Raw genomic sequence first — 26,372 nt, forward strand, 5'->3', positions numbered from 1 at the left:
TGCTTGGAGGGTCAGGGAGTGTAAATTTCATGTGACAAATTTACATTGGTGACTTGATGATAATACACATACATGAATTTCACTGGAAACTTTGACAGTTATTGTGTAGATAAAATATTTCAAGGATATTTATTTCCAGATACACACATCAACCATGCTGTATAATAGCATCATTGCAATATATTTTGCTTCACTAATCTGGACTGAACTTTAGAAGCACAATACAATTCACTGATGTGACTCTGTAGCATGTGTAGCACTACTGACTGGTGATGAATGTGTATAAAATATATAAACGTACAGTGCTTACTAGTATGCAGATACAATAAGTAAATAAAAGTCACACCAAATGTTGGCCTTTACTGTAAGGGAAATGGAGTATAAAAATAGGGAAGACTTGTTAAAACTTTCCTGGATGTTGGACAGGATACACAGAGTAAAATTTTGATCTACTTTTTCAAGGAAGGATACACTTGCTTTGTAGGAAGAGAAGATGCATTATGTTGATTCCCAGGATGAAGGGGTTGACTGACGAGGGTGGGCTTAAACTCAATGGAGTTTGCAAGAATGGTTTTAAGAAGTGATCTAAATGAAACATATTAGATTCTTTCAGAGAGTTGTTAGGCCAGAGTGCTGTGGCAGCTTGAACAACTGAATATGTTCAAGGACAAGATAAACAGATTCTTGGTCTGAAGGGCAGTCAAATTGGGAACAGGCAGGGAAGTGAGCTAAGACCAAGATTAGACCAGCTATGATCTTACTGATGGGAGAGTAGGTGTGAGGGTCCATATAATGGATTCCTATTTTGTTCTTATTTTCCGCTTTTTGGGAAATAGGAGGAAATAGAAAGAAGGAAAAAAGAAGTGAACCAAAACACCAACAGATTAAAATTACTATGTTGTCACTCTTTCAAGACATGTTAAGGTAACAACCCTGGATATCTACTAGGAAGAGGTCCTTTGCCACTACAAAGAATCACAACAATTCAGAACAAAAAAATATTGACACAAAAAAATTCTAGATGAGCAAACTGATAAAGTTACGCAAATGCAAGAGATTAACAGATAAATATTGAGCTCAGCAGTTTTATTAAGTCTGGTAAAATGTAAAATGCCTGTGGCGCTCTGGATTAAGGTCAGAATCCTCGAAGTAGAAGCAATGTGGCAATGCAATCAACTGCAAGGTGGACATTGCTTCTATTTCTTTCCTCCATTTCCTATATCATGAATATCACTTGGGATGTATTCTTACGTCTTTCAAGATTGCTTTGCTGGTTACATTGTTGTTATCAAATGCTGGCATTGATTTTGCTCCTTTCTTTAAGTTACAAGTGTGAACTGAAATTGCTCAGGTAGGAAAGCAGGATAGTGCAGGACTGGATAAAGCTGCAGTCCATCTAATTGGTCTCAAAAATAACGATTCTTCTAGCACCCTTAAATATTGATCCACTTCCACCCACAATGTTTTCCTACACCCGGCCAGATGTAGAAAGCTATTGTTTGACTCCATTTCAGGACTGCTAGCAACCTTCTTTCCTTAAATTCTCATTTTCCATTGCCCAGCTTGCTTTTCACATCTTCATGTTTACTTTGTCTCATCTTTCAAATTTCGTTCCCAAGGTTTTCTCACCAAATGTAAAATTCAAATACCCTGGTAGCAAAGACAAGAAAATATCAATGTAAACTATGATAAATATTCAGATGCAGATATAGTGATTTAAAATAAGGTTTGGCAAAACTCCAATAAAACTCATCTGGTGGGCTTCAGACTTGGGTGATATTGGGCTAGCATGTGTTCTGGCCCACGGGATGTTATTCCCATGGCCAGCACATTCTTAATTCACTTTTTTAAATGCTACACATTATTGTAATAAATTTCCCAGTGAACTAGGTAAGTTTAAAGGGAGCTTGGGAAGTGGGACCCTTGTCAGTTGAAGAAGAGTGTGTGAATGGGACCTCAACATGTGGGGAAGAACTCTGGGAATCGGGCCGCAGTGACTGAAAGGAATGTGGGAATGGGGGCCCCGCAAGTTGGCAGGGAGTGCAAGAAACAAGGCCGTGGCAAGACAGAAGGGCACATGGTCAACATTACCGACAGAGCCAGATACCAAACTATCAGAATGTCCAACTGGCCAGATTATCAGAGTTTTACTGTATTAGTTTGTTTCTGATTTGTTCCAAATAATGTAATCTGACTACCAATATCTTGTTTGCATTCCAGAGCTGTGCAATAGAGAAATTTTTTATTAGCACTGAATACTGTCTCAGCTCCAATCTCAGATGATGATATTTCTCCCAAAACAACATGTCCAAGAATGTCAAGTGATGTGTGTGGAATCACTCCTCTAACTCTACGTGATGTTAAACTATGGGATCTTAGGTGTGAGCCTGTACCCACAATAAGTCTTGTTGGATTCAGACTGCAGAACTGAAGAGACAACGGTTTAACCATGTGGTCATAATTATGGTCAACAGTTGCTGAGAACTTTATTCCAATGTTATTCTGATGCAAAAAGAACCACACCTGTCTCCAACACATAACATAAAATCATGCTGCCATTAATTTTCAGATTTTGCAGATGACGGATAAGATACCAAACACACTTGGAAAACTACACTAGACATTCATATTCAAATGTACTTCCCAATTCATCATTGAAAATGATTAGAGCGGGAGCTGGGAAGTAAAGGGGTGCTACGGTTAGTGAGAAGGGAAACACAAAAGCTCATGAGATTGTCCTTGTTCCATTTCAGACTCAAGGGCAGCAATTATAGTCTAAAGGTCCATTCATTTGTGACGGAAAAAAAAATCAGAGCTGCCTTCACATTATGCACAGCATTCCTGGTTCAGTATTTTGTGCTTCCACCTCACGGTGATGTCAGTTTGCATGGACGTTTTCAGTGTGCTGAGAACTTTAGCTTAGTAGCAGCACAGATAAGCCACTGGCATACAGCGTACAGTTTGAAAAGAATATATTTCATGACTATGGGTTGCACTTCACAACAAATTACATTATTCAAGAAATTGCAGAGAGTTGCAAATGCAGCCCAGTCCATCATGAAAGCTAGCCTCCCCTCCATTTACTCCATCTACACTTCCCACTGCCTTGGGAAAGTAGCTAACATAATCAAGGAACCCTCCCACCCCAGTAATCCTCTCTTCTCCCCTCTTCCTGTTGGGCTGAAGGTACAAGAGCTTGAGACCATGAACCACCAAGCCCAAGGACAACTTCTATTCTGCTGTTATCAGATCCCTGAACAGACCTCTCATAGGAGAAAGATGAACTCGTGATCTCTCATTTTACCTCATCATGGACCTTGTACCTTATTGTCACCTGCACTGCATTTTCTCTATCAGTGCAACATGATATTCTGCATTCTGTTTTTTTTTCCTTCCATATTACTTTGATGTACTTATGTATGGAATGATCTGTCTGGATGACATGCAGATAAAAGCTTTTCACTGTATTTCAGTACATGTGACAGTAATAAACCAATGTGTTGGTTTAGTGATGTTTGTTGAGGGATATTGGCCAGTACATTAAAAGAACTTCCCAGCTCTTCTTTCTCCACCTCTGGGCATTTATCTAAAAACAGCATCTCAAACACCATGGCACTCACTCTGAAGAATCTGCCTATTTACGTGTTCCAAGTTTCTGTAGCAGGTTTGAAACTTTCAGGAGAAAGGTGAAATGCTTCCATTCAAACAAGACTCACACCTTCATTTCCGATTTTCCATGTTATTCACCTGCCCTTGGTTGAGCGAAAACAGTCTGAGAAGTTAACTCTGGCCTCTGTCACTCACGAGAACCCAATTCCACCTATGTTGGTTCAGGCAGGATTGAAATGATTGCATTTGACAGATCTCACTGATACTTCTTGGAGGGATGCAAAGGCGGTGAGCTGACAGCAAACAAGTCTTTGGAAAGAAGTGAGAAGCAATGGCTTCCCAGGAAATGTGAGAGAATGTCATCAAGAATTTGCACTACACACACTTGCAAAGATACAAAGTGATCTACAAAATCTCACAAGCCACAAGCAGATTTTTAACCCTTGAACATTGGGAAAAAATAGGAAATCTCAAAGATTTTAACTCCAGGAAATGCAGTAGCCTCATTAATCTTCATGCCATGGTAACCAAGTTCTTGTCAGGTGATCTTGTTTGTTCATTATGAGGGTAGCAAGTGTGCAGAGCAAAATCTTTTGAGCGCTCTGTTTCCCAATGGAGCAGCTGGGCCCAAGGTGCTGACAATTATTTGGCATATTATCCTGTTTTGGGAATTGTCGGAACCTGCAAAGAGTGGTAAGCACTGCCCATTCCATCACAGGCTTGTCACTTCCTTCCATCCAGTCTACCTTCATGATATGTTGCATCAGGAAGGCTAACAGTGTCGTCAAGGATGCCTGCCACCCTGGCTGTTTCCATTTTCTCTCTTCTACCTTCTGGAAGAAGATACAGGAGTTTGAAAGCCCCATGCTTTCCTCACTGCTATCAGACTTCTGAACCAATCACCACTTTCACATCCTCTTCCTGGTGGTGCTGCCTTAATTCTACCTCTTCTGTTATTGTTTCACTTTAGCATTTCTTTCTGCACTACTTCAGTTTGTACTACTTTGCATATTCTGTTTGTTTGTGGTCATCATTGTATTTATTGCTATCATGCACACTGTTTACTCTGTGAGCTTCACATGAGCAAGGAATTTCATTGCACCCTAATGTATATGACAATAACTCATCTGAATCTGAGGTAGGGTTTGCAATGTCAAGTCTAAGAAGTTATCTAACTGGAGTAAGACAGCAATTCAGATTCTCCAAGTCAACAGAGAGGGCTGGTCCTTTCAACTATCACTGAAGCAAGCATTAACTCTCTGCTTAAGATTGAAACCTTTGCCATTTGCAAGCCTTTGCGTGTGCTAGAATTGGTGCTACCCTGACACAACACTTATTACTATCCTTGTATGTATGGGTGGCACCCTGTGCACAGAGAAGCTGGCTCAACAATCCAGCATCCACCACAGAACACACAACAGTACAGGAAAAATTTCTATCACGCAGCTTATTGTGTTTTGTGATAGAATGTCTGTCCAAAGCTTTGACAATCATAACCATAGGCTCCAGGTCAGATAGCTCCTCTGTGAGTCTAACAAAAGGTATTGCTGGGTTCCTAATCTTAAATGATTGCAGCACAGGTCACTCTCCCAATACCTCACACAATGCCGCTAAACCCTCTTATTTAAGGAGAATAAAAGTCCCTCATATGGATTCTCTTTCAGCCCTCATCTCTCCCTAACTGTGATTACAAAATCTCCTTCACCATGCTGGCTTTAAACCTGAACAATCTGATGACTGAATTAAATCACATACATCAGTCTGGGATTATCTGAAGGAGGCACTCTGTCAACAATATTCATGGTAATTGTATTCATGGTGAATGTGCAGCCGGTGGAATCCTACAAGTATGTGCTCATGATGAGGAAAATGCTTTAAACCAAGTTACACAGATTGATTTGAGAGGCAAATTTAATATAGGTGGGGCAGCAGCTAATCTGCTGGAGGAAACTCAGTGGGGTCAAGCAGCATCTGTGGGGGAAGGGAAAGGAATTGTTGATGTTTTGGGGAGAAAACCTGCATCAGGACTTTTCCACCAGAAATGTCGACAATTCCTTTCCCCCCCCACAGATGCTGCTCGACCTGCTGAGTTCTTCCAGCTGAATGCTTGTTGCTTCAGATTCCATCATCTGCAGTCTCTTGTGTCTTAATATAGGTGGGGTTTGTTAACACACTGATCAATTATTCTCTCACTGGACCTAATCCCTCGGTTTCATGCAACCTCCAACAAGAGCTTGATTCTTAGAAAGACAAAGCAAGGCTAGCCTCTATTACCGTGTGAATCTTAAACCTTCAACCATTAATAAAGATCAACCAGAACACCCCTCTGACACTTACCAAGAACATGCCACTTCGTTATATGCATGCAATATGTCACTGTGTTTTGTCCAAGACTTTGCCCACTCTCCTGACCTGTATGAGGACAATTTACAGAAATGAAGCATCTACTGACCCTGGCTAGCATCCGAAGTGAGCCACTCTTCCAATTGCAAACTCTAGAGCTGACCTTTCTGAACCGGTTTAATGCAGATTATTTGAGCATTGCAGCAAAGCAAACAGAACTGAAATGTTCCCAACATTAAAAAAAATACAAACAGCAAATGCTGGGAAATATTCAGCAGGTTGTTGGAAGAGAAACAGAGTTAATATATCAGGTCGAAGACCCTTCGTCAGAACTGATGAACTTTAGATTCTTATTTATCACCTTATTTCTGGCCTTTGTGTCTCCCCTCCCCCTACCTGTCTCCATCTGTCCCCTTTCTCTATCTGTCTCTACCTATCACCTACAAGCCACCAATCTCCTAACTCCATCCCTCCCCTATCTGGGTCCAATGGCCCATCATCTCCCTCCCCACCTAGTTCCACCTATCACCTGCCAGCCCCTGCTTCAGGCCTCCCTCTCACTCCTTTATACCGGCCATCTCCCCTCGACACTCTCAGTCCTGATGCAGTGTCTTGACCCGAAGTGTTGAGCATCCCTCTGCCTCCACAGATGCTGCTTGACCCGCTGGGTTTCCTCCAGCAGTTTGGTTCTTGCTCCAGATTCCAGCATCTGCAGTCGTTGAGGTCAGTATTGACCACCTGCTTATTGCTGGATTTGCAGAGGAAAGGATAGTTCCCAGGCAAGTCACCCTTGCTTGTTGGGAATGAGCTTGAGGCCGATTCAAATCAAGTAAGTGTGTAAACACTGTAAATATGTTTGTCAAACACCTGAATAGGAGCACAGAGAGGCTCTTATTGGCTGTTAGGGTATTTTTAATTGAGTCCTATGTAAAGCAGACCATACCATGATTAGCCTATTTGGAAGAACCATCCAGTGTTACTGATTTGTCCAATATTCATTCAAGTCTTTAAGATGCGCAAAGAAGTTCAGTGGATAGATGGAAACTATTTTCTCTAGTGCAGGAACCAAGAATAAGGGGGCATAATTTTAAAATTAGAAGCTCAGTGTTTGAGGGGAATGTTAGCAGTAACATCTTCCTGTGTAAGGTAGAGGAAATCTGAAACTCTTCCAAAGTGAAGCCCATTGAACATCCAGACACTGAGACAGATTTTTGTTAAGCAAGGTGATCAGGGATAGAGAAGCAAAACAGGTAGATGAAGTTAAAAAGCAGATCCATCAAGATCTCACTGAAAAGCTTGGTACGGCAACTGCTCTGCGCAAGACCATAAGAAATTGTAGAGAGTTGCGAATGTAGCTCAGTCCATCATGCAAACCAGCCTCCCCTCCGATGACTCCGTCTACACTTCCCGCTGCCTCCGGAAAGCAGCCAACAACATCAAGGACCCCTCCCGCCCCGGTGATTCTCTCCCCTCCCCCCTCACATTGGGTAGAAGATACAAAAATTTAAGAACAGGTACCACCAGGCTGAAGGACAACTTTTAGCTCGCTATTATAGGATTCTTGAAAGGACCTCTTATACGATAAAGATGAACTCTTGACATCACAATCTACCTCGCCATGGCCCTTGCACCTTATTTGTCTACCTGCACTGCACTTTCTCTGTAGCTATAACACTATATTCTGCATTCTGTTCTTTTTTTTGTACAACCTCGATGTACTTAGGTATGGAATGATCTGTATGCATGGCATGCAAACAAAAGCTTTTCACTGTATCTCAGTACATGTAACAATAACAAACCAATTACCAATCTCAAGGGGTTGAATGATTTACTCCACTCCCTTATTGTTCTCAACTGTTTCTATTTTAAATTAACTAATTTCAAAGGAGAACAGGGGGCCCCTGATAAGCACCTTGCTCCCTTTACACAGGAGGCAACCATCAGAGAGATCAAACCACGGAGGCTTGGCATCCTTGACCTGGTCCTGCCCCTTCCTCTGAGAGCCATCTTTAGAAGGCAGCAAACTGGGTTACCCACAGATGAGGGAAGCATGTGAATGCAGCACCTGGAGGTTCTCAGAAGAAATATGAAAGAAATTCAACATCATGAATAAGGCAATGTCGTTGCCGAATGCAACTGTTTGCAATGCAACTTTCTTCTACAGTAACTTTCTCCACAAGAATCACAAGACCAGATAATCCTTTGAGTCTTTGTAGACTTCCACTCCACCATCAACAGGGCAGAGCACTGCTCTGATAATCTAAGCATTTGTCAGATCCTCCACAGGATTAAAGTGCTCATTCCAATCATGCAAATTCTCCCATCACCACAGTTTAACACTGAGCCTGTGACTGTAATTGGAGGCAATATAATCCTGACTTTCTGTATATCTAATGGCGCAGACTTGCATTTCTCAAAACAATTGTCTTCACTAATGATTGTTAGACATTGAACTATTTGGAATGGATTTAACGTCAGCTTGCCTTTTGTGCAGAAGATACTGGTTTATTTTATCTTCCACATTCAGGATTTTTCATGTGTAAACTGGCAAACACATGAATTGGAAATTACTACAAACACCCAAACTCCAGATTGCTGTTCCAGGCACAGAATCCAAATTTCTGACTGCAAGTTACATCCAGCAAACTGACCTTCTGCATACATGGGTGGTTATTCCAACTGATTATGTTGCTCGGGAGAGAATTTCATTGGCATGGTGAGATGAACATATGAAGCTTATTGTCTTCAATCCTGTGCACACATCATAAACAGACTCCAGAACTACCACAGTTGGATGATGCAAGCTACAAAACCTCACATTGCACAGGACAGAACCTTCCAAGAGATTAACTGCATACCTGATTTTTTTTTCTCTCATGTTGTACACTATGGATTCTGGTGTGAATGTATAGCTATTGGCAATAATTCTATTCGTTTCTTTTCGAGGTTTTGGATTGAACTTATTCTAGAGAAAGATAGACTATTTATCCTCCGATACAGAGTGACCATATACAAATATCAGTTGATTAAAAGAAGGATTTCTGTAGGACAGGTCATATTTGTCAAATATAGTTGGGTACAGTTGAATTATTTGAAAGGTTACAGGTCGGATGTATAGAAGAGAGTTTATAAATGTTGTCAATATAGACTGCCACTAAGCATCTGACCAATTTCCAGACAAGGAATAATTTCCAAAAATGAAAACACTCAGAATTGGAAATTCCTGCAGGATCAGTAATTAGTTGTCGGGGTGGAGGGATCAATTTCTGATGCATATGCAAAAGACATGCTCCTTGAATTTTGCTTTGAAATTAGGTCCGGAGGCTTCAGTGGAACTGAATTTCAGATGCTAAGTGCAATGTATTACATGTTACTCTATTGCATGCTTAGTGTCTTTTTCAAATGATGAACATCTATCCCAGATTAGGTACTGTGCTGCTGCTGCAAAAAGCTCATTTCCGTGGTGTTTATACCCCGTGTGTGACAAAAAACTTGAATTTGAGAAATAGAAAGGGTTAATGTTCTGAATGGCGGGATTTGGTGACCAGTTCTTCAGCACACTCAGGGACTTTGAAAGATTAGAAAGTTGTGCAGCAAATGAAGGTAGGAGGTGCAATAAGTTGTGCGGACAAGAGCATGAAGACGCAAAAGGCCACAGACAGATTCGATGATGGGTCAAAATGATGGCAAAAAGAGTTCAAGATGGTGGACTGTGAGTCTTCTGAGAATGATACCATGGCCCCATTAATAACGGTAGGATTCGTGGAATTTTAAAGTAATATGGGATTTATGTGTTCATGTACAAAATCACTAAAATCCATGCACAAGCACAAAAATAATCAGAATAGCCTGTTGGAATTTTAGCCTTTATCTTGATGGAGATAGGGCTTCAATAGTTACATTTTGAGGACATTATATAAACATGGTTTGTACTCCCATGAGTTTAGAAGGTTGAAAGGATGATCCAGTTCAGGTATTCAAAATGGTTAAGGGATTCAATAGAATAGATGCAGAGAAACACTGGTTTATTCATTCACCCTCATTCACATGCTATAAACATCTTTGTATAGTCCTGGCTGTGTGGTTTGCTCTGCTTCTGAAGGTAATGTTGACTCAGGATGCTTATTGTAAGAAGCAGCAAGTTGCACTTAAGTCTCTGAGAATGCTCCTGGCCTTTAACAAGCATGGTTAATCAATTGGAGAGGAGATCATTTACCTTATTAAATAATTCTATTGCCAAGCTTTGGCTCAGTGGTAGCTCTCTTGTCTCTTCATCAGGAGGTTCTAGACACTTGAGAAATCTAACTATACTGCCATTTCATTGTAGTGCTGGAGGAGTTCTGCAACATCGTAAGTGTTGCCTTGCAGATGATGATAAGCTGATGTTTTGTCTGCCAATCTTAAGTGGATGCAAACAATCTCAGGGCAGGTCCTCTCAGTATTGGAGCTAACAGGACCTTGCTGTGCACAATTTCCCGACAGCATCACAGTGATCATATTTTCAAAAACTCCTTCACTGCTTGTAGAATGCTTTGGGATGTCTCAAGGACTGACTTAAATGCAAGTTTGTCTTTCTTTCTGAACATATACTTTTGAAGGGTTTTTCTTTAGTTATTATGAAACTGCTAAACATTTCATTCCATCTGCCCTGAGACATGAGGGATCTACTTGGTTTTACTCTGTACCATGACATTATGCCAGTCTTAAATCTAATTTCCATTTTATGCTGCAATTTATTAACTGTCCCTTCCTGTAGTTCTCATTAAAGCACTTGTAAAAGTAAAATAAAGGAGCAAATGTTGTGGCCTGTACAGTTAAATCCTGCTGCAATCCTCACATCTGAGGTAATTGGAGTGTTAAGATAACTCTGATTACAATAGCGGACTTGTATAAATTCCTCATCAGTTTGGTTTGACCTAGTCTAGTTCAGATTCTGTAACCCAAACCAACATCAAGGTAGAGTTCTGCAGAGAGCCTGTGAAATATTAAGCAGCGGAGGCACCCGACAAGCTGAGGCAGCACTGTTCACCTCCCAATATTGTTTGTTTGAACATTTCCCTATTGATTTACCCCGCATTTACTTCCTCTCCAAAATGTAAATCTATTCTGGTGCATGTTTTGTTTCTTATGACAGATGGATTAAAATGGCTGACTTCTGAATCTGATACCCAATGTAAAACCTCAAGTTAATGGCTTAGAACCTTGCCAGGCTGATTTTGGCAAGTCAGACCACAATGCACAATGAGTACAGGAACCTGATATGCAACATCTATGGAGGAAACAAGCCTTATGAAATGAATACTGCACCAGTCTGCACTTCGCTGATGTCCCCTGGGTACTTGGGATGCATTTCAGTTCAGTCTGCAAGCAGCGTGAGGAAACTCACATCTGCATTTTTTTTGTTATTCATTTGATAAATGAAAGATCATGGAGGATGCCTCACCTTTCTGGGACTATAAATGACAGAAGGTCATTTGCTTGGATTTCTTGCATGAGTAAAACACTGACACAATCTTCTTAAAGTGCACCACCTTCTCTGTATTATGTGAGAAATATCTGTATTATTGAAGAAGCATTCAGACAAGCACTTGAATTATCAAGACATGGAAGACTATACACCAAATGTGGGTAAATGGGGTTGGTGGAGGTAAGTACAATGGTCGGCAGGGACATGGTGGGCCGGATAGCCTGTTTCTGTGCTGTTCAACTCTAAGACTCAATAGATGAGGATATTTGCATGTTATTTCTGTCAGACACAACTTCTGTTTTATGCTTAATGCAGCTTTGATCAGAATATGGGAATCATTCAAAGCACATCTGTAAATTCACCGAGATGCAAATGCAAAACACACTGGTAACCTTAACACCATAAGCCAATAAATCTACCTCAAGTATGCTGGTAAGTTGCAAATTCAACAGAAAATCCATCTAATTATGGTGCTGTATACCCATCCATATTGACCAAAGCATACTATTTGCAAAGCCGGTAAAATACTCTAATCAACTGTAAACTGTAATCTGTATTGTCAGCAAGAAATAAAGAAATGGTGGCACGGTAGCGTAGAGGTTAGCGTGACACTATTACAGAGCCAGCGATCGGGGTTCAATTCCCGTCGCTGTCTGTAAGGGGTTTGTACGTTCTCCCTGTGTCTGTGTGGGTTTCCTCCAGGTGCTCTGGTTTCCTCCCACATTCCAAAGACTTATGGGTAGGTTAACATAGGTTTAAATGGGCAGTGCAGACTTGTTGGGCCGGAAGGGCCTGTTACCATGCTGTAAATAAAGTTTTAAAGTTTTTAAAAAAAGTTTAAATTTTGTCAGTTTTAATACATGCTCTATCTATAGTTATTCTTTCAGAAATAAAATGCAACTTTGGTGACACAACATCAAACAAATTTAAATCACCTAGAAAACAACAAGTAACATAAGCGGCAGACTTGGTAGAGGGATTTTCAGAGCAATGCGTCACCTTTGGCTCTTGTATCACAACATATCACCACCTCAACTACAGTTGTTATGTTGTAATTCTCAGATCCAATTTAATTTGCCTCCTGTACAAGTCCTTCTACGTTACTGAAGCTCACAATTGTGGTGACATTCCAACATTTTTTCTATTGTGGTGACATTCCAAAACGTTTTCTAACAACTAACCTATAGGGTGCACAAAATTATCTGACTAACATCAGGCAAGACATCATAATGTCCTTTATATTTACATTATTCAGAATGCCTTTGGTCTGTTTTTGTGCTGTATGACACAAATTCAAAACACACATCTGTCTCTTAGCATCTCCCTTAAAATTCAACTTTTATCTTCTGTAGAACTATTTTCTTGTGGGTGCAATAGAGATCCTTAAAGATACTGATCACAGTTTATAAAGTTGATCTTCAGTTGAGCTACTATTTCCACCAGTGTTCTCCAGCTCACTCCAATAATAAATAAGCATGCATCACTTGTACATGGATTAATTTTTCAAATCATGCCCACATTGTTCAAGCACAATAGGGATTTGGATGCCTCCAGCACTCCAAACTGATCAATTTCTACTATAGGTTCTCAGCCTAGTTGTTCATATGATACATTTTACTTCAGAAGGCCATGAGCTTTCTGTTTTGGGGAAGACTTGGGAACATAATTTTTATGTCTTGTACTGACCGAGGTTGGTCATGATCTTCCATTCCCCTGTGAAGGCAGAAGATTATGAGAAAGAAGCATATGTTCAAAAATCCAATATTGCTGTCCACATACGCTACTGTTTGACTTCACTTCTCGCTGCAACAGAGCACTATTTACAATGAATAGAATCTAAGATATGTCAACAAAGGAAAATTACAATAACACATACAAAAGAAAACTATCTCACAGTTAGCACCGAGAGAACCTGGTGTGAAATGAAGAAACAGTGTCTCAAGTGAGGGCAAGTGGACAACTCACCTCCTTGCTGAGTTTTAACCTGTATCTCAGGTGAGTGTGGTCCATCTCCAACAGAAGTGAAAGCCAAAACACGCACAGTATAGGTTGTTTCTGGGGTGAGGTTTGCAATTGTTGTCAGCATGCTGTCATCTACAATATGCTTCTGCCAGTTGTTGATGTGTTGGTGGGGATCCATAGTGTAATAAACTCTGTATCCACGGATCTGCCCATTCGCCTCCTCTGGCTCCTCCCACTGAATCAACATGGTGGTGGTGCTCAGCATCCGCGCCTGCACAGAACGAGGGGGGCTGGAAGGAGCCTGTTCACCTGTTCGTGTTTCTACTGCTTCGCTTGGTGGCCCTTGCCCAATATTGTTCACTGCAATAACTCTGAATTCATAATCTGAGTATGGGCTTAGTCCTCCAACACTGTATCGTGTCGTAGCTACCCCATCGATCTCCTGAAATGGCCCATCTGAATACTTGGGCTTGTGCTGCACAATGTAGTGAGCCACCGGCTCTGGATTTCCCGAGTCCCAAGTCAATGTGACACTCGTTGCTGTGGTTTCAGTTACAAGTGGAGTGCCTGGGGGTTTCGGCAAAGCTGTCAATAAAAGCATGATGTAAGCACACCCTAAATAGTTGCGCACATTTGTGATCTTTTCATTCACACAGTTCATCCACCTTACAGCCTTTGATATCAATGGTCTAATTCTAGAGTTCCATCACTATCTATGAACATTATTGAAAGGAATGGTTGGTAACCATTCGACCAGAATACACTGGAAAAGATAAACTGCTATTTTGATAATGGTTTGGACTGAAGACCCCAAGACTCTATCTGGTCATTTTGTGACAGTAATTAAAACAACTATTTTAAGATTTATCTTTTTGCTCCAATATCTCAAGCATAAGGGTAGACAGTCAGAATTTTTTTCCCAGGTAGAAATGTCAAGGACACGTAGTTAAGGTGAGAGGGGGAAAGTTGAAAGGTGACGTGTAGGGCAAGTTTTTTTTTACACAGAGAGTGGTGGGTGACCGGAACCAGCTACCAGGGGTAGTGGTGGAAGCAGATACGAAAGTGGCATTCAACAGACTGTTAGACAAACACATGAATATTCAGGGAATGGAGGGATATGAATCAGGTACAGGCAGAAGATTAATTTGGTGTTGTGTATGGCACAGACATAATGGGCTGAAGGGCCTGTTCCTGTGCTGCACTGTTCTATGTTCATAAGATTCAGTTTTAATATGATGACACAGCTGTGTTACATGTCAACAACACATCTCTAAGCTTATTACAGTCCCACAATTTTCTTTTTAAGTATGATTCACCTTTAACTGTGACTTCTGAAAATGCCTCTATAACTCCAAGTGTTGACATGGCCACGCAAGTATAATTTGCAGACTCTCTGACATTGTTGAGTTCCAGAACATTCCGTCCAATTGGCATGTCATCTTCAGGAGTCAAGTCTTCTGCTCCCAGCATCCATTTCACATAAGGCATCGGGGAACCGACAGCGACGCAGGTGATATTTACACTTCCACCAGGCATGACCTCATGGCTTGTCGGAGGGATAGAAAACCTTGGAGGGACACGCCGAACTGCAACAAAACACAAAAAGGTAATAACATGTACAAAAAAAGCATTTTTCTGCACAGTGTATGCATGACATGCATTCTACAAATATCTGTCCCAACACAGAACTATATTACACATTTGACTTTAAACATAAACTGGTAAAAAAATAATTATATTTATAGAAATTTTCAATTATGTTTGCATCAGTTCTAATCATACATACATTTAGATCAAACCTATCAGTTTCCCACATTGGACTAAACTACAGACTAACATTACACATACACCATGCACAAGATATATTAATAAATACACACAGGAAAAAGAACTGGAGGATCAACAGCATGCTTGAGTTGAGTACAAAACCAACTTCAATGCTGCGTACTTCCAGTTGATGTGAGTTAATGTGCTTGACCACATTGTCACATCAGAGCCCTGGTACACGTCATCTACAGTACATTGAAAGTGCAACTCATTTTCTTTCAGACTCAGTCAAAGTGGATGCAGCCTCAAGACCTCACACTAACATGTAGACATATATGCACATTTGAAAACAAGACAAAGCTTGATACTTTAACTGGGTCTAGTCATGCAAGCGAGCATATGGCTGACTGTTGTATACAACCATGCCGAGGACAATTAGAAAGGGGAACATATTAAAGAAACAAAATGAAAGTGAAAAAAAAAGACATTTAAAATAAGATACAAGATTCATAGGGGTGGGGTGGGAGGAGAAAAAAAAGGAAGGAACCAAGCAGGAGCATATTAGAATATGCTGCTACCATAGTATTATACCTTAAATCCAAGGTAGGGAAAGCCAGGTTAAGAAGCAAGGTTTCACTGGCAGCATTCAAAGTGGACTATGCATTCACATTAAGCAGAAGCAGTGGAAGCCAGATTAACTGGGTTATTTGCACTCAGTGTTACTGCAAATAAGTCACGAAGTCAATAAGATATTTAGCACATAAGCACATGTACAAGACTGGACCACACACAGGAAACACAAGACTGAAAGTTTAATAAAGCATTTTCTTTATCAGTGCTCCTGCTTAGCATATTGAACAAGCTTTGCTCAAATGCCTGCATTGTTTCTTCGATCTTGGTTACACAGGCAACATTTCAGATGGAGCCTGCATTGTAATTCACTGGTTTTGGCTAAGAATAAAATTCAAACCAGACAAAATATTCTGAAGGAAACCTATGCACATAAATGTGCAGTTGAAGTACTAGCTGTAATCCTTTCCTCAGATTTGTTTATTTTATAATATACATGAGCTGTTTTGAAAAATGTGCTGCAAGCTTATTTTTTGCAGTGACCCGTTATGACCTTGTGAGCAATGATGGTTGGCAGCATGGGTAAAGGAGCAAGCAATTTTTAGACAAAGAGCACACGCTACAATAAAAGCAGGAAGCAGCCAATATTAATATAGAATTTGCATTACAAGACAATTTAATCCTTTTCTATGGAAAACAGAAACTACTCCAGAAGAAGTCCATTTATTCATGCTTTTGAAAGCTTTGTACTACAAAGCACAACACTCCAATTTTGGTAGGTCTCCCTGAGCAACAGGCATCAGTGAGAATTAAAGAGCAGGAACACTGACCAATTTAGCAGATCACAGCTGGCCATGCACTCCCAATGCACATCATCACCCCACATGCACCACTGTCTGATGTCATTAGCTCACAAGCACCAGCCGCCACAACCAAAAGCATCATATAAGACAAAACATTAATCAAAGGCCACAATGCAGCTACATTCATTTCAGATTTTTTTTCTTGTTATTTCAATCAATATTTCTTAAGGTGGGTAAAAAGTAAAAAACACACCAACCTTCTCGCAGCTCTGAGGGATGTAGGGGGTTTGATGCAGAACACAATGAAATGAGGAAAGGAGAAAAACAAGGGAAACACAGAGAGAGTAAAAAGGCCGTATAAAGGCTTTCAACTGCTACTAGTACATTTTATCTAGCTCTGATTAAGCCTTCCTACCTCAACTTCAAAAATCACCATTTGTTTGACGTTACGATGTTTGCCCAGTAGCTACAACTAGCATCATATTGAAATGTTCAGGCCATTTGCTGAAACAAACAATTTAACCTCTCTACTGCTACAGAGAGTTTATGTGATTATCGAGAAGTCAAGATCACTTGGTTTTCTGGATAGTTTGCAATCATAAAGCCCTCCACTTTTTAAAGGCAGAACAGAGTGGAAAAAAAAACAAAGCAATGGGGAAATAATCCAAGAAGAAGCTAGTTATAGCCCAGGAGCACCGACACTGCAGTAATGAGCTCAAAGCTGTTACATTCATTCTGAATTTTTCTTCTTTTGTTTTGTGATTCACATGGCAATGAAATCATTTTTTTAATTATCTGTTAAACAATATTCAGGTATACTAGTCAGGATGAAAATAAACACAAAAAGGCTTCCTGGTGCTCATCTCAATGTTAAAAGTGGAGAGACACTCAGGTTGGAAGTGAGCAAGGAGGATGTGAGTCAACAGCTTCTAAAATCACATTCTTTCTTTGCGGTATAATTTCGATGTCTTGAAACAATTCAGGGTGAAAACAAGACAGCTTTCAAATGAAGTTCATTATTGGAGTGCCAGGAATTTGCAGGTTTCTCTGTAGTTTTGCAAGAAGGAAAAGAAAAAGAATAAATTGTGCTGTGCAGATTTTTAGTTAGGAAGGCAGTGTTTACGCACAGTCTCTCCACCCCTTGCTCCTCAGGATTTAAGTGCATTCATACACATACCCCAATGCTTGGAGTCAATTATTAACGATTAGTAGCACATCAAGCAATAAAGTTATATGAAACAAAAGTAGTAAAATAACAAATATAAAGCACAGATTTAAAATTAATGCAAGAAAAAAGTTAAAATGTAAAAAAATATATACTTACAAACCCATCTCACAGGATAGATTGGGTGTGTTGGTTTTTAAATCACTGCAACTTTTAATTGTATTAGATTTTTTTGTCCTCTACTAAATCAGCTAGAGTACATCCTTCTGTTCTCTAGTGCAACAATTATTTACATTTAGATATACTCCCAATGCCCTGAATAGTGGATGCCAGGGTTTTATTGTCCCTACCTCTCACATATAGATTGGCAGGGGCAGAATAACGTGTACCAGCACTGTTTGTTGCCACGCACTCATATTTCCCTTGGTCTGATTCTTCGCTGTTCTCTATTTGGAGGGCACCTGCATAGGAGAGAGAAAACAAAAATGTGCACAGAGACCTGTTAGAGAACACCTTGTCATTTCAGCTTCTTTATTCACTCATTCAAATCCTTTCAACATTATGAAAGGACTTGTCTGCGAAGCTCCATTCAGCGTCGAGTCATTGCTTTGCTAAGGTGAACAGACAGAGTGGATGTGATGGGTAAGTTAGTGAAGGACGGATTTCACACCATCAAAACCGGCAGGAGAATTTTTTTGTTTACATGACTTTTCACAACGAAATCCTGCTCTGGGCAATTCACTGGTCAATGGATGGGTGAGGTTGCTTCAAAGGAGCATGGCTTTTGTATAAAGTAAAAGAGTTAACGTTAAAAAAGTCACCACAAAGATTCGAAATTGTTGAAAAAGGCAGACATGTTCTCAAGAAACATTTTCTTCAGTCAAAAATGTGCAGCAAAAACACAAAAAGCTGCTCAAAGTGAAAAAAAGAATTTTGGTTAGTTAGGCATAATCTCTCAAAATACCATTCAAAAGACCTTTTAAAAAGTAACTCTTGCTATACATGCAACCTTGTAGGACATAAATGTAATTATTGTGCAACTTACAATCTTTCAGACCCTTTTGCTGAAAAATAAAAATACATAAGAGTAAATTGGATCAGTAAAGAAAAATTCACACTTCGTCTTATTGTAAAATGGTGGCTCGAGTCAATTGGAAAGATAAACCAACCTCTGCCGCTGGACCCTCTAGGTCCCAAGACACGAAAAAATCCACCAGTGGGATTAGTATTTGAGTGTCTGCCCACAAAATGCAAGAAAAAATATCCAAAATTATCGTCTGAGTTTGCGCAATGTGTTAAAAAGGAAAAAAAAGAGCAGCGCTACCATCTTCACCACACATCAAAACGTTCACAGGTGCTTCCGGCTTGTGAGTCTTGAAGAAGCTGGTCGCTTGAAAAACTTGAACACACAAATCGGTGAAAAAGTTCTTTTTAAAAGAAAAAAAAGTGTATCTGGATAAGGAAAGTGCGAAAAGTGCTGGTTTGAAGAAGGGAAAAAGAAAAAGTGAAGAAAAATGACAGATCTCAGTCCTTGAGGGGAGGGTAAAAAGGTGACAAAAAAAAATAATTATTCCAGGTCTTTTGCAGATGCTCCACAGTTCACCTGATCTTACTGTCAAGACCAAGTACGGCTATGCAGGTCACGTTTGAGAAAGGGAAGGGGAGGGTTACCCTGAGTTTGTAATAGTACAAAAAAGAGGGACAAATGATACGCTGTGACTGGATATGGACAAAGGACAATGATATGCAGTATCTAAGCATATCAGAAACAAAATCCTTTACATCCAAAACAAATAAAACAGACACAACAGGAACATCATTGAACAGAAAACAAAGTGGACAAAGCAAAACAGGAAAGGATGGACATCTTTACGTGACAGACATGAGAGATATGAAAGGACAGAAGAAATGAGAAGGATCAATTCTGTGAACGTTAGTTCAGCACTCTTACCTCGTATTGGCGTACCACCTGGGTGGATAATATGAATGCAAATAAGATTAGAAAGAAGAAGCATTAGTACGAGAAGAAGGAGGCTAGGGCTTTGGAAGATAAAATCAAATTAGATTTACAGAATAAAGGTCTAGAAAGAAGCTGAATTACTGTATAGGTAAACAGGATAATATTAGATAGTATTAGGTTAGTAAAGCAAGTTGTACCATAAAGACAATGTCCACTGTCGGCGACATTGCTGCTACCAGAGCAGAAATTGACTGTGAATTCTTAGGAGATTGGTCACGTGTTTGACAGCCTAGAACCCTTTAACATATTTAATACTGTTTAAGCAAATATCGGAAACGCTGTAGGCTTGGTGGATATAACTACTACCGTTTAGGTTGGATTATGTCATCTACTCAACTACATCTAAGTGAAGTTTGTGTATCGAGTTTTTTTTAGACAGGTGTATCTTACAGCTGATAGAACTCTTTTTGTGGAAGTGTGTGCCACTACGGAGAGATCCAGTGACTACACTAACTGTTAGTAAAATGCATGCCATGCATTTTAATCTGAATATGGAATTAGTGGGGGTGAAGTGCGCTTCAGAACTAAGCACTTACCAAAGGATTCTGGAGATTTAATACGGAAAGAAGAAAGACAGCATAAAAATATTATTATATTCCTTATAATTTGGCACAAGTTTTCAGAATTAAAGCTTTAAAACTACATCATCTACTTGACAGGTGAAAATTAATCTAAATTCACATTAACAGGTTAATTTACACAATTCTGCTGACAACAAGCAAAGAGGCAGTTAACAAGACGACTTAAACATCACAGGACAGGTCAAAGCTGAGAATCCTGGTAACATAGGTGATCAAACATCTCAGTATAGAAAGATATAGTTACTAACGTGAATGTAAACAGGTTCTTACAGACTACCAGTGGGCACTAGCAAATGTTTAAGCACGTTACTTAATAAATTTAGGATCTGATAAAGCTCATCTATTAGCTACAGCAAAATAAGAAACTTGGGAATGCAGGTAAAGTATATTAAAGGCTTTCAAAGGGAGTGCATGGTCAAAGATAGCAGAAAAAGCTAAAGTCTACATGAAAAGCAGGCTTCTGTAGATCCTGATATTTAGTCTGGAAGGCTTTAGTGTGCACACACTACTGTGGCTAAAAGGAAAAATGTTTCAGAAGCAAAAATTAAACACCAACTTTAGTCAGTTCCAAAGATGCCATTGTATACTCAGATATGGAAAAAAGTACTGTACACTTTGTCAATGAAATGGAACAAAACAACTGTCTATTTTTTGTTAGGTTAAAAATGTGGAGAAGACAGAACAAAATACAGTTTGTTGATTATAGATTTTAGTTTGAAGATTGGTTTTAAGAGATTTAAAACCATTTGGTTCTCCTTGCAATTCTGAATGAAGCCCAATGTTTTGAACTTAATCAGTTTAAAAAAAGAATAAAGGAAACAGAAAAAGAAAAATGGATCTGTTAAGTACTGCTAAAAGCAGTTAAAAAAAACCATCAAAAATACAGTCACAGCAGTGAGCAATATGGAATTAACAGAAGCTGCACACACAGACACTGGAACAGGCTATGGCAACATCACAGACATGGACAACACACCAAAGTACACATAAAAAAGATAGGAATAAAATAAAATTACCTATAAAACAATCTACCATGTGATAACAGAAACAAGACCCTACCTGACCGTAGCTGTTTGATGCGTCCATTAGTACTGCTTGTATCAACAGGCAGGAAGTCTTTGAACCAAGTAATTTCAGGGTCTGGGTTACCACTTGCTGCACACAGCATGGTGGCGGTCCGTGTTCGCTCTACCACCTTCAACTGAGGGCCCATGTCTATCGTGGGATAACCTACAGGAAGCTGATCCTCTGAAAGAAAGGACGATAGAGAAAACACACACACAAACAAGTTAATAATCTGCTTCGCAAGATACTGCCAGAGAGATCCAGTCAATGTAGAATCACAATCCTACTTGAGTATCAGTTCATTTCTTGAATCATCCATACAACATGGTGAGCTGATGAGAAACATCAGTCAAAAAGACACCACCCCTTGCCTTGTGCACCCATCCTTGTGATTAGACTCCTGAGAAGTCAAATAATCTTTGATACTACACCATAAATGCAGGTTGTGAGCCGATGCAAAACCCAAAGAAAGTTGCAGCAACGTATATATTGACAATTCATTTTTTTTTACTCAGTAAGGTCGCAGTTCTACATTAAGGATTTTGACTTGATTAAATCATACAAATCAGTCTTGTACATAGAAAAAGTTTTAATTTCAATACTACTGAATATAGTAATCAATATTATTACATAAGTAGAGAGCAGACCGTTATAAAATAGCTAGTTTAATGTGTGTGGATATCTAGCCCTTTAATATTCAAATCTGAATGAGTTTCAACTGCTTTTTTCCAGCTGGTTACCTCAAAGAAACATGGTTTAAATCCGCCAGCCTAACTTTCTTATCCCTGGCAAAGCACAGATGCTGCCCCAAGGATGGACAATCTCTAAGTCATCCACTCACTATCGACCACGCTTCCCTTACAATACCTCTGCCTCACTCTGCAGTTAGGTGAGGCAGACCTTGCTTTGTTCCATGGTTCCCGAACCATTGACTGCTGAGCTTCTGACGTTTAACCTTCAGCCCCTTCCACTTGTCACCTGCAGCCTGCCTCTTGGGGACAGTGTCCAAAGACAAGAGGGTTGAATCCCACACATACATTGATGATGCCCACCTCTAACCTCTAAGTCATTGCAAGCTCTTGCACTGCCTTGGTAAGGTCAGGATACCTGATGGATATTCTGCCTCCACTTAAATAAAAGCTATTGGACAAAAAATGTGGTTTCCTGTTCTGTGTTTTTTGAGTGATATTTTTGCTTCCAATGTGCATCTAAATTACTGTAGGCTTTGGAAGCTGTACTAATGAGAATATTAGCACTTGTGCAGTTACGGTACTAATTATAACAGGCTAAGTGGGCAAGATGAGGTACAGAATTGATTATAATGGGGTGGACCTTCCTAGACCCAGCTCAGTCCCCACGTTCCTAACTACCCTGCCCTCACCTGGTCTGGACACAGAAGATCTCATTGGAGCTCCATGCTCTTGAGTTAGGCAGCATGGTCTCAGCATTCAAGTGAGAGTCTGTTGCACTGTAAACATTGAAATTGACTGGGTTGTTTGAAACTGATGAGCCCACCCAAGTATAAAGATACACTACTATATGAAGGAATTCTGTACTACATGAAGGAATTCTGTACTACATGAAGGAATTTAATCCAAAATTTAATTGCATGTGTCTCTTGAAGTTTGCTACTTTTTTCCCCCATGTCTTTTGTGCATATAATATGGATGTACCTGGAGACTACCAAACTGTGCAATTCTGCCCATTTAGGACTCATGAATAGTGTAGGTGACTCATGAGGCAGCCTTAAATAGGACAGTTGAAACCTGGTTCTGTTGCAGAGGCCAACCTCACCTGGCCTGTGGCTTTTGTGTCCAAAAGGCCAGTCAGGTAGGTCCCTGAGATTCTTTCCACTGCTAGTTACCAGCTGTCTTGCCACGATTGTTTTTTGGTGACCCCCCTCCAATGGCTTCTCCAACACTTGCATCATCCCTGACACTGGATCTAGCTGCTGCACTAACATCCTCCTTGATTCAATTACATTCCAAAAACATCAACATTCAACTCCCCAGTCTCAATGTCCTTTCTCCCCCCAACCCTTCCTTGGAGTCACAACCTTCCAACCTCTGAAGTCCTGTCATTACCATGTGTCGCCTGAGAAGTCCCAAACACCCAATCAATTCCAAGTGTGGCATTCCTTACTAACTCCCTAACTCCAACTCCTGTCCAAGCCTACCTCAACTACACACTTAGAGTCATAGAGTACTACAGCACAGAAACAGGCCCTTCAACCCATCTAGTCCATGCTGACCTGATCTTCTGCCTAGTCCCATCTGTCTGCACCCAGACCATACCTTCCAAACCCCTCCCATCCACGTACCTATCCAAATTTCTCTTAAATGTTACAATTGAACCCGCATCTACCACTTCCGCTGGCAGCTCGTTCCACACTTGCACCATCCTCTGAGTGAAGAAGATTCCCCTTAAATATTTGACCTTTCACCCTGAACCTATGACCTTTAGACCTAGTCTCACCCAACCTGAGGGGAATAAGCCTGCATGCATTCACCGTATCGATACCCCTCATAATTTTGTATACCTCCATAAGATCTCCCCTCATTCTCTTGCGCTCCAGGGAATAAAGTCCTAACCTATTCAACCTTTCCCTATAACTCAGCTCCTCAAGTCCCAGCAACATCCTTGTAAATTTTCTCTGTACTCTGTGAATCTTATTGATATCTTTCCTCCGGGCAGGTGACCAGAACTGCACATAATACTCCAAATTCGGCCTCACCAACATCTTGTACAACTTCAACATGACATCCCAATTCTTGTACTCAGTGCCCTGATTTATGAAGGCCAATGTGTCAAAAGCTCTCTTTACAACGCTATCTACCTGTGATGCCACTCTCAAGGAATTATCGACCTGTATTCCCAGATCCCTTTGTTCTACCGCACACCTCAGAGCCCTACCATTCACTGTACAAGTCTTACCCTGGTTTGTCCTCCCAAAGTGCAACACCTCACACTTGCCTGCATTAAATTCCATCTGCCATTTTTCAGCCCATTTTCCCAGCTGGTCGATATCACACTACAAGCTTTGATAGTCTTCCTCGCTGTCCAATATGCCCCCAGTCTTGGTGTCATCTGCAAATTTGCTGATCCAGTTTACCACATTATCATCTAAATCATTAATATAGATGATAAACAACAATAGACTCAGCACTGATCCCTGCAGTACACCACTAATTACAGGCCTCCAGTCAGAGAGACAACCATCTACTACCACTCTCTGGCTTCTCCCGCTAAGCCAATGTTGAATCCAGTTGACTACTTCATCCTGAATGCCAAGCGGCTTAACCTTTTGGACCAGCCTCCCATGCGGGATTTTGTCAAAGACCTTGCTAAAGTCCATGTAGACAAAGTCCACTACCTTTCCCTCATCAACCTTCACTTCCATTCACAATCCCCAGCAGAGACAAGTCCTTTGGCATTGTGTCTAAAGACTTGTCCATCACACATGATGCCTTGGGCAGATGACCACACTGAGGTGGGGTTGGGGGTGTGGAGCAGTGCAGAGGTCCAAAGGAAAACAACCACAGGTCCCTTGCACAGAACAGATCACTTGAGGTGTGGTAGAATGTCCAAGCTAATGGTCACCACCGAATTCAGTAAGTAAGGTCGATGCTTTTTCTTTAAACACGTCAAGTTTCTATTTCACCTGAAATGTACTGGAAGCTGGATATATACCTGAAAAAAGATTAGTCTATAAGGTTACGTGGAATGACAGAGGAATGGAATTAATTGGATAGCTCCTCTGGAGAGCAAGCACTGTCCACAATGAACCAAATAGCTTTGTTCTGTTTCGATGTGATGTCAACTGCAACCACTGTAAGACAAACTCCTCCAGACTGGCTCCCTCTGAACCAGCCACAGATTTGTTCCAGTTATATTGAACCTACACTGTGACTAAATTATTAAATAAACAGAGATCCCATTAATTAATAAATGATACAAAATGCTAATTGATTGGTGTAAACCCAAAGGGTTAGAACACTATCAATGCCAATTTGTGGGCACTGAGCTACAATTAACTATCTGCTCCATTATCAAGCAATTCAAATTCTAGTTCTTGAGAAATCATTCAACTGTGTTGAAAAGGAAAACTACCTCAAAAGTAAAACCACATGGGAAACAGAATTGGTGTTTATAAGGTTAAAAACTGTTAAGTACACATTTTATTTAGTCTATTGCATCATTGGGAAGATGCCTGAGGATTTTATTAGGAGTTAATAATCTTTCATGCTGAATTAGTAACTCATTTATCAACAATTTAAATATGTATTGACCTTCACAAAGCCATCAGATCACAGATTGAAGGGAGTCACCTAGACTTTTATACTTACAGAGTCAAAGGTTACTTTTACCTTTTTATTCATAGTTAACAAATGATACACCATTCCTTTATTGAAGGAATAAATGAATGGGGCAGTGGGATGATAGGGGAAGCACAGTGCTGAAGGATACAGCTCCTCCTGCTGTAAGTTTCATTAGTTCTGAAGGAGATGAGGAAGGACAGCCACAAGGTAACAAGGCTAGGGTCTGAACTTTGCCACTGGACTTCTCTTTAACTGTATCAGAAGAACAGAGGCATGATTTCAAACCCTGGGCATTGCTCACTCCTGAACATTTACAGATAGGTTTGGACACACACGGAAAGGAGAAACGACAGATCAGGCACTTGAAATGAGGCTTTCTGAATGGGTAGGTTCATACCCCTAAATGGCATAAATACCGTGGAAATTTCTCTTCAATAAAACATATAAAAGGAGTCATTGTGACACATAAAACAAGGCCCTCACATCACTCCTCCCAAAAGGAAACAGGATCCAACTTGAATTGTGTTCTGTTTGTTGCTCCATATTCCTGCATCTTCAGTCTTGTGTGTCTCATGCTACCTTTTGTGGTCTGGTGAATATTTGTGATACCTTCTGAGCAGGATGGACCGATGGATGGCTCCTTGGCCTGTGCTGGCTTTTTTGATAAGCTTTCCAATTCTCTAATGTAATCCCCCAAACTC

At 40.3% G+C, this 26,372-nt stretch overlaps 1 protein-coding gene across 1 annotated transcript in view; it reads right to left on the reverse strand.

Annotated features, from left to right (window-relative positions):
- LOC127572951 (receptor-type tyrosine-protein phosphatase delta-like) overlaps positions 1–26,372 on the reverse strand; it is a 511,608-nt gene that overhangs the window by 152,993 nt on the left and 332,243 nt on the right. The window contains 4 exon segments of the mRNA XM_052020675.1: positions 13,385–13,966; positions 14,698–14,967; positions 18,037–18,147; positions 21,347–21,535. Of these exon segments, the coding sequence (XP_051876635.1) occupies positions 13,385–13,966; positions 14,698–14,967; positions 18,037–18,147; positions 21,347–21,535 (1,152 nt within the window).

The sequence above is a fragment of the Pristis pectinata genome, chromosome 7 (assembly GCF_009764475.1).
Source record: "Pristis pectinata isolate sPriPec2 chromosome 7, sPriPec2.1.pri, whole genome shotgun sequence".
In the NCBI taxonomy this organism is placed as follows: Eukaryota; Metazoa; Chordata; class Chondrichthyes; order Rhinopristiformes; family Pristidae; genus Pristis; species Pristis pectinata.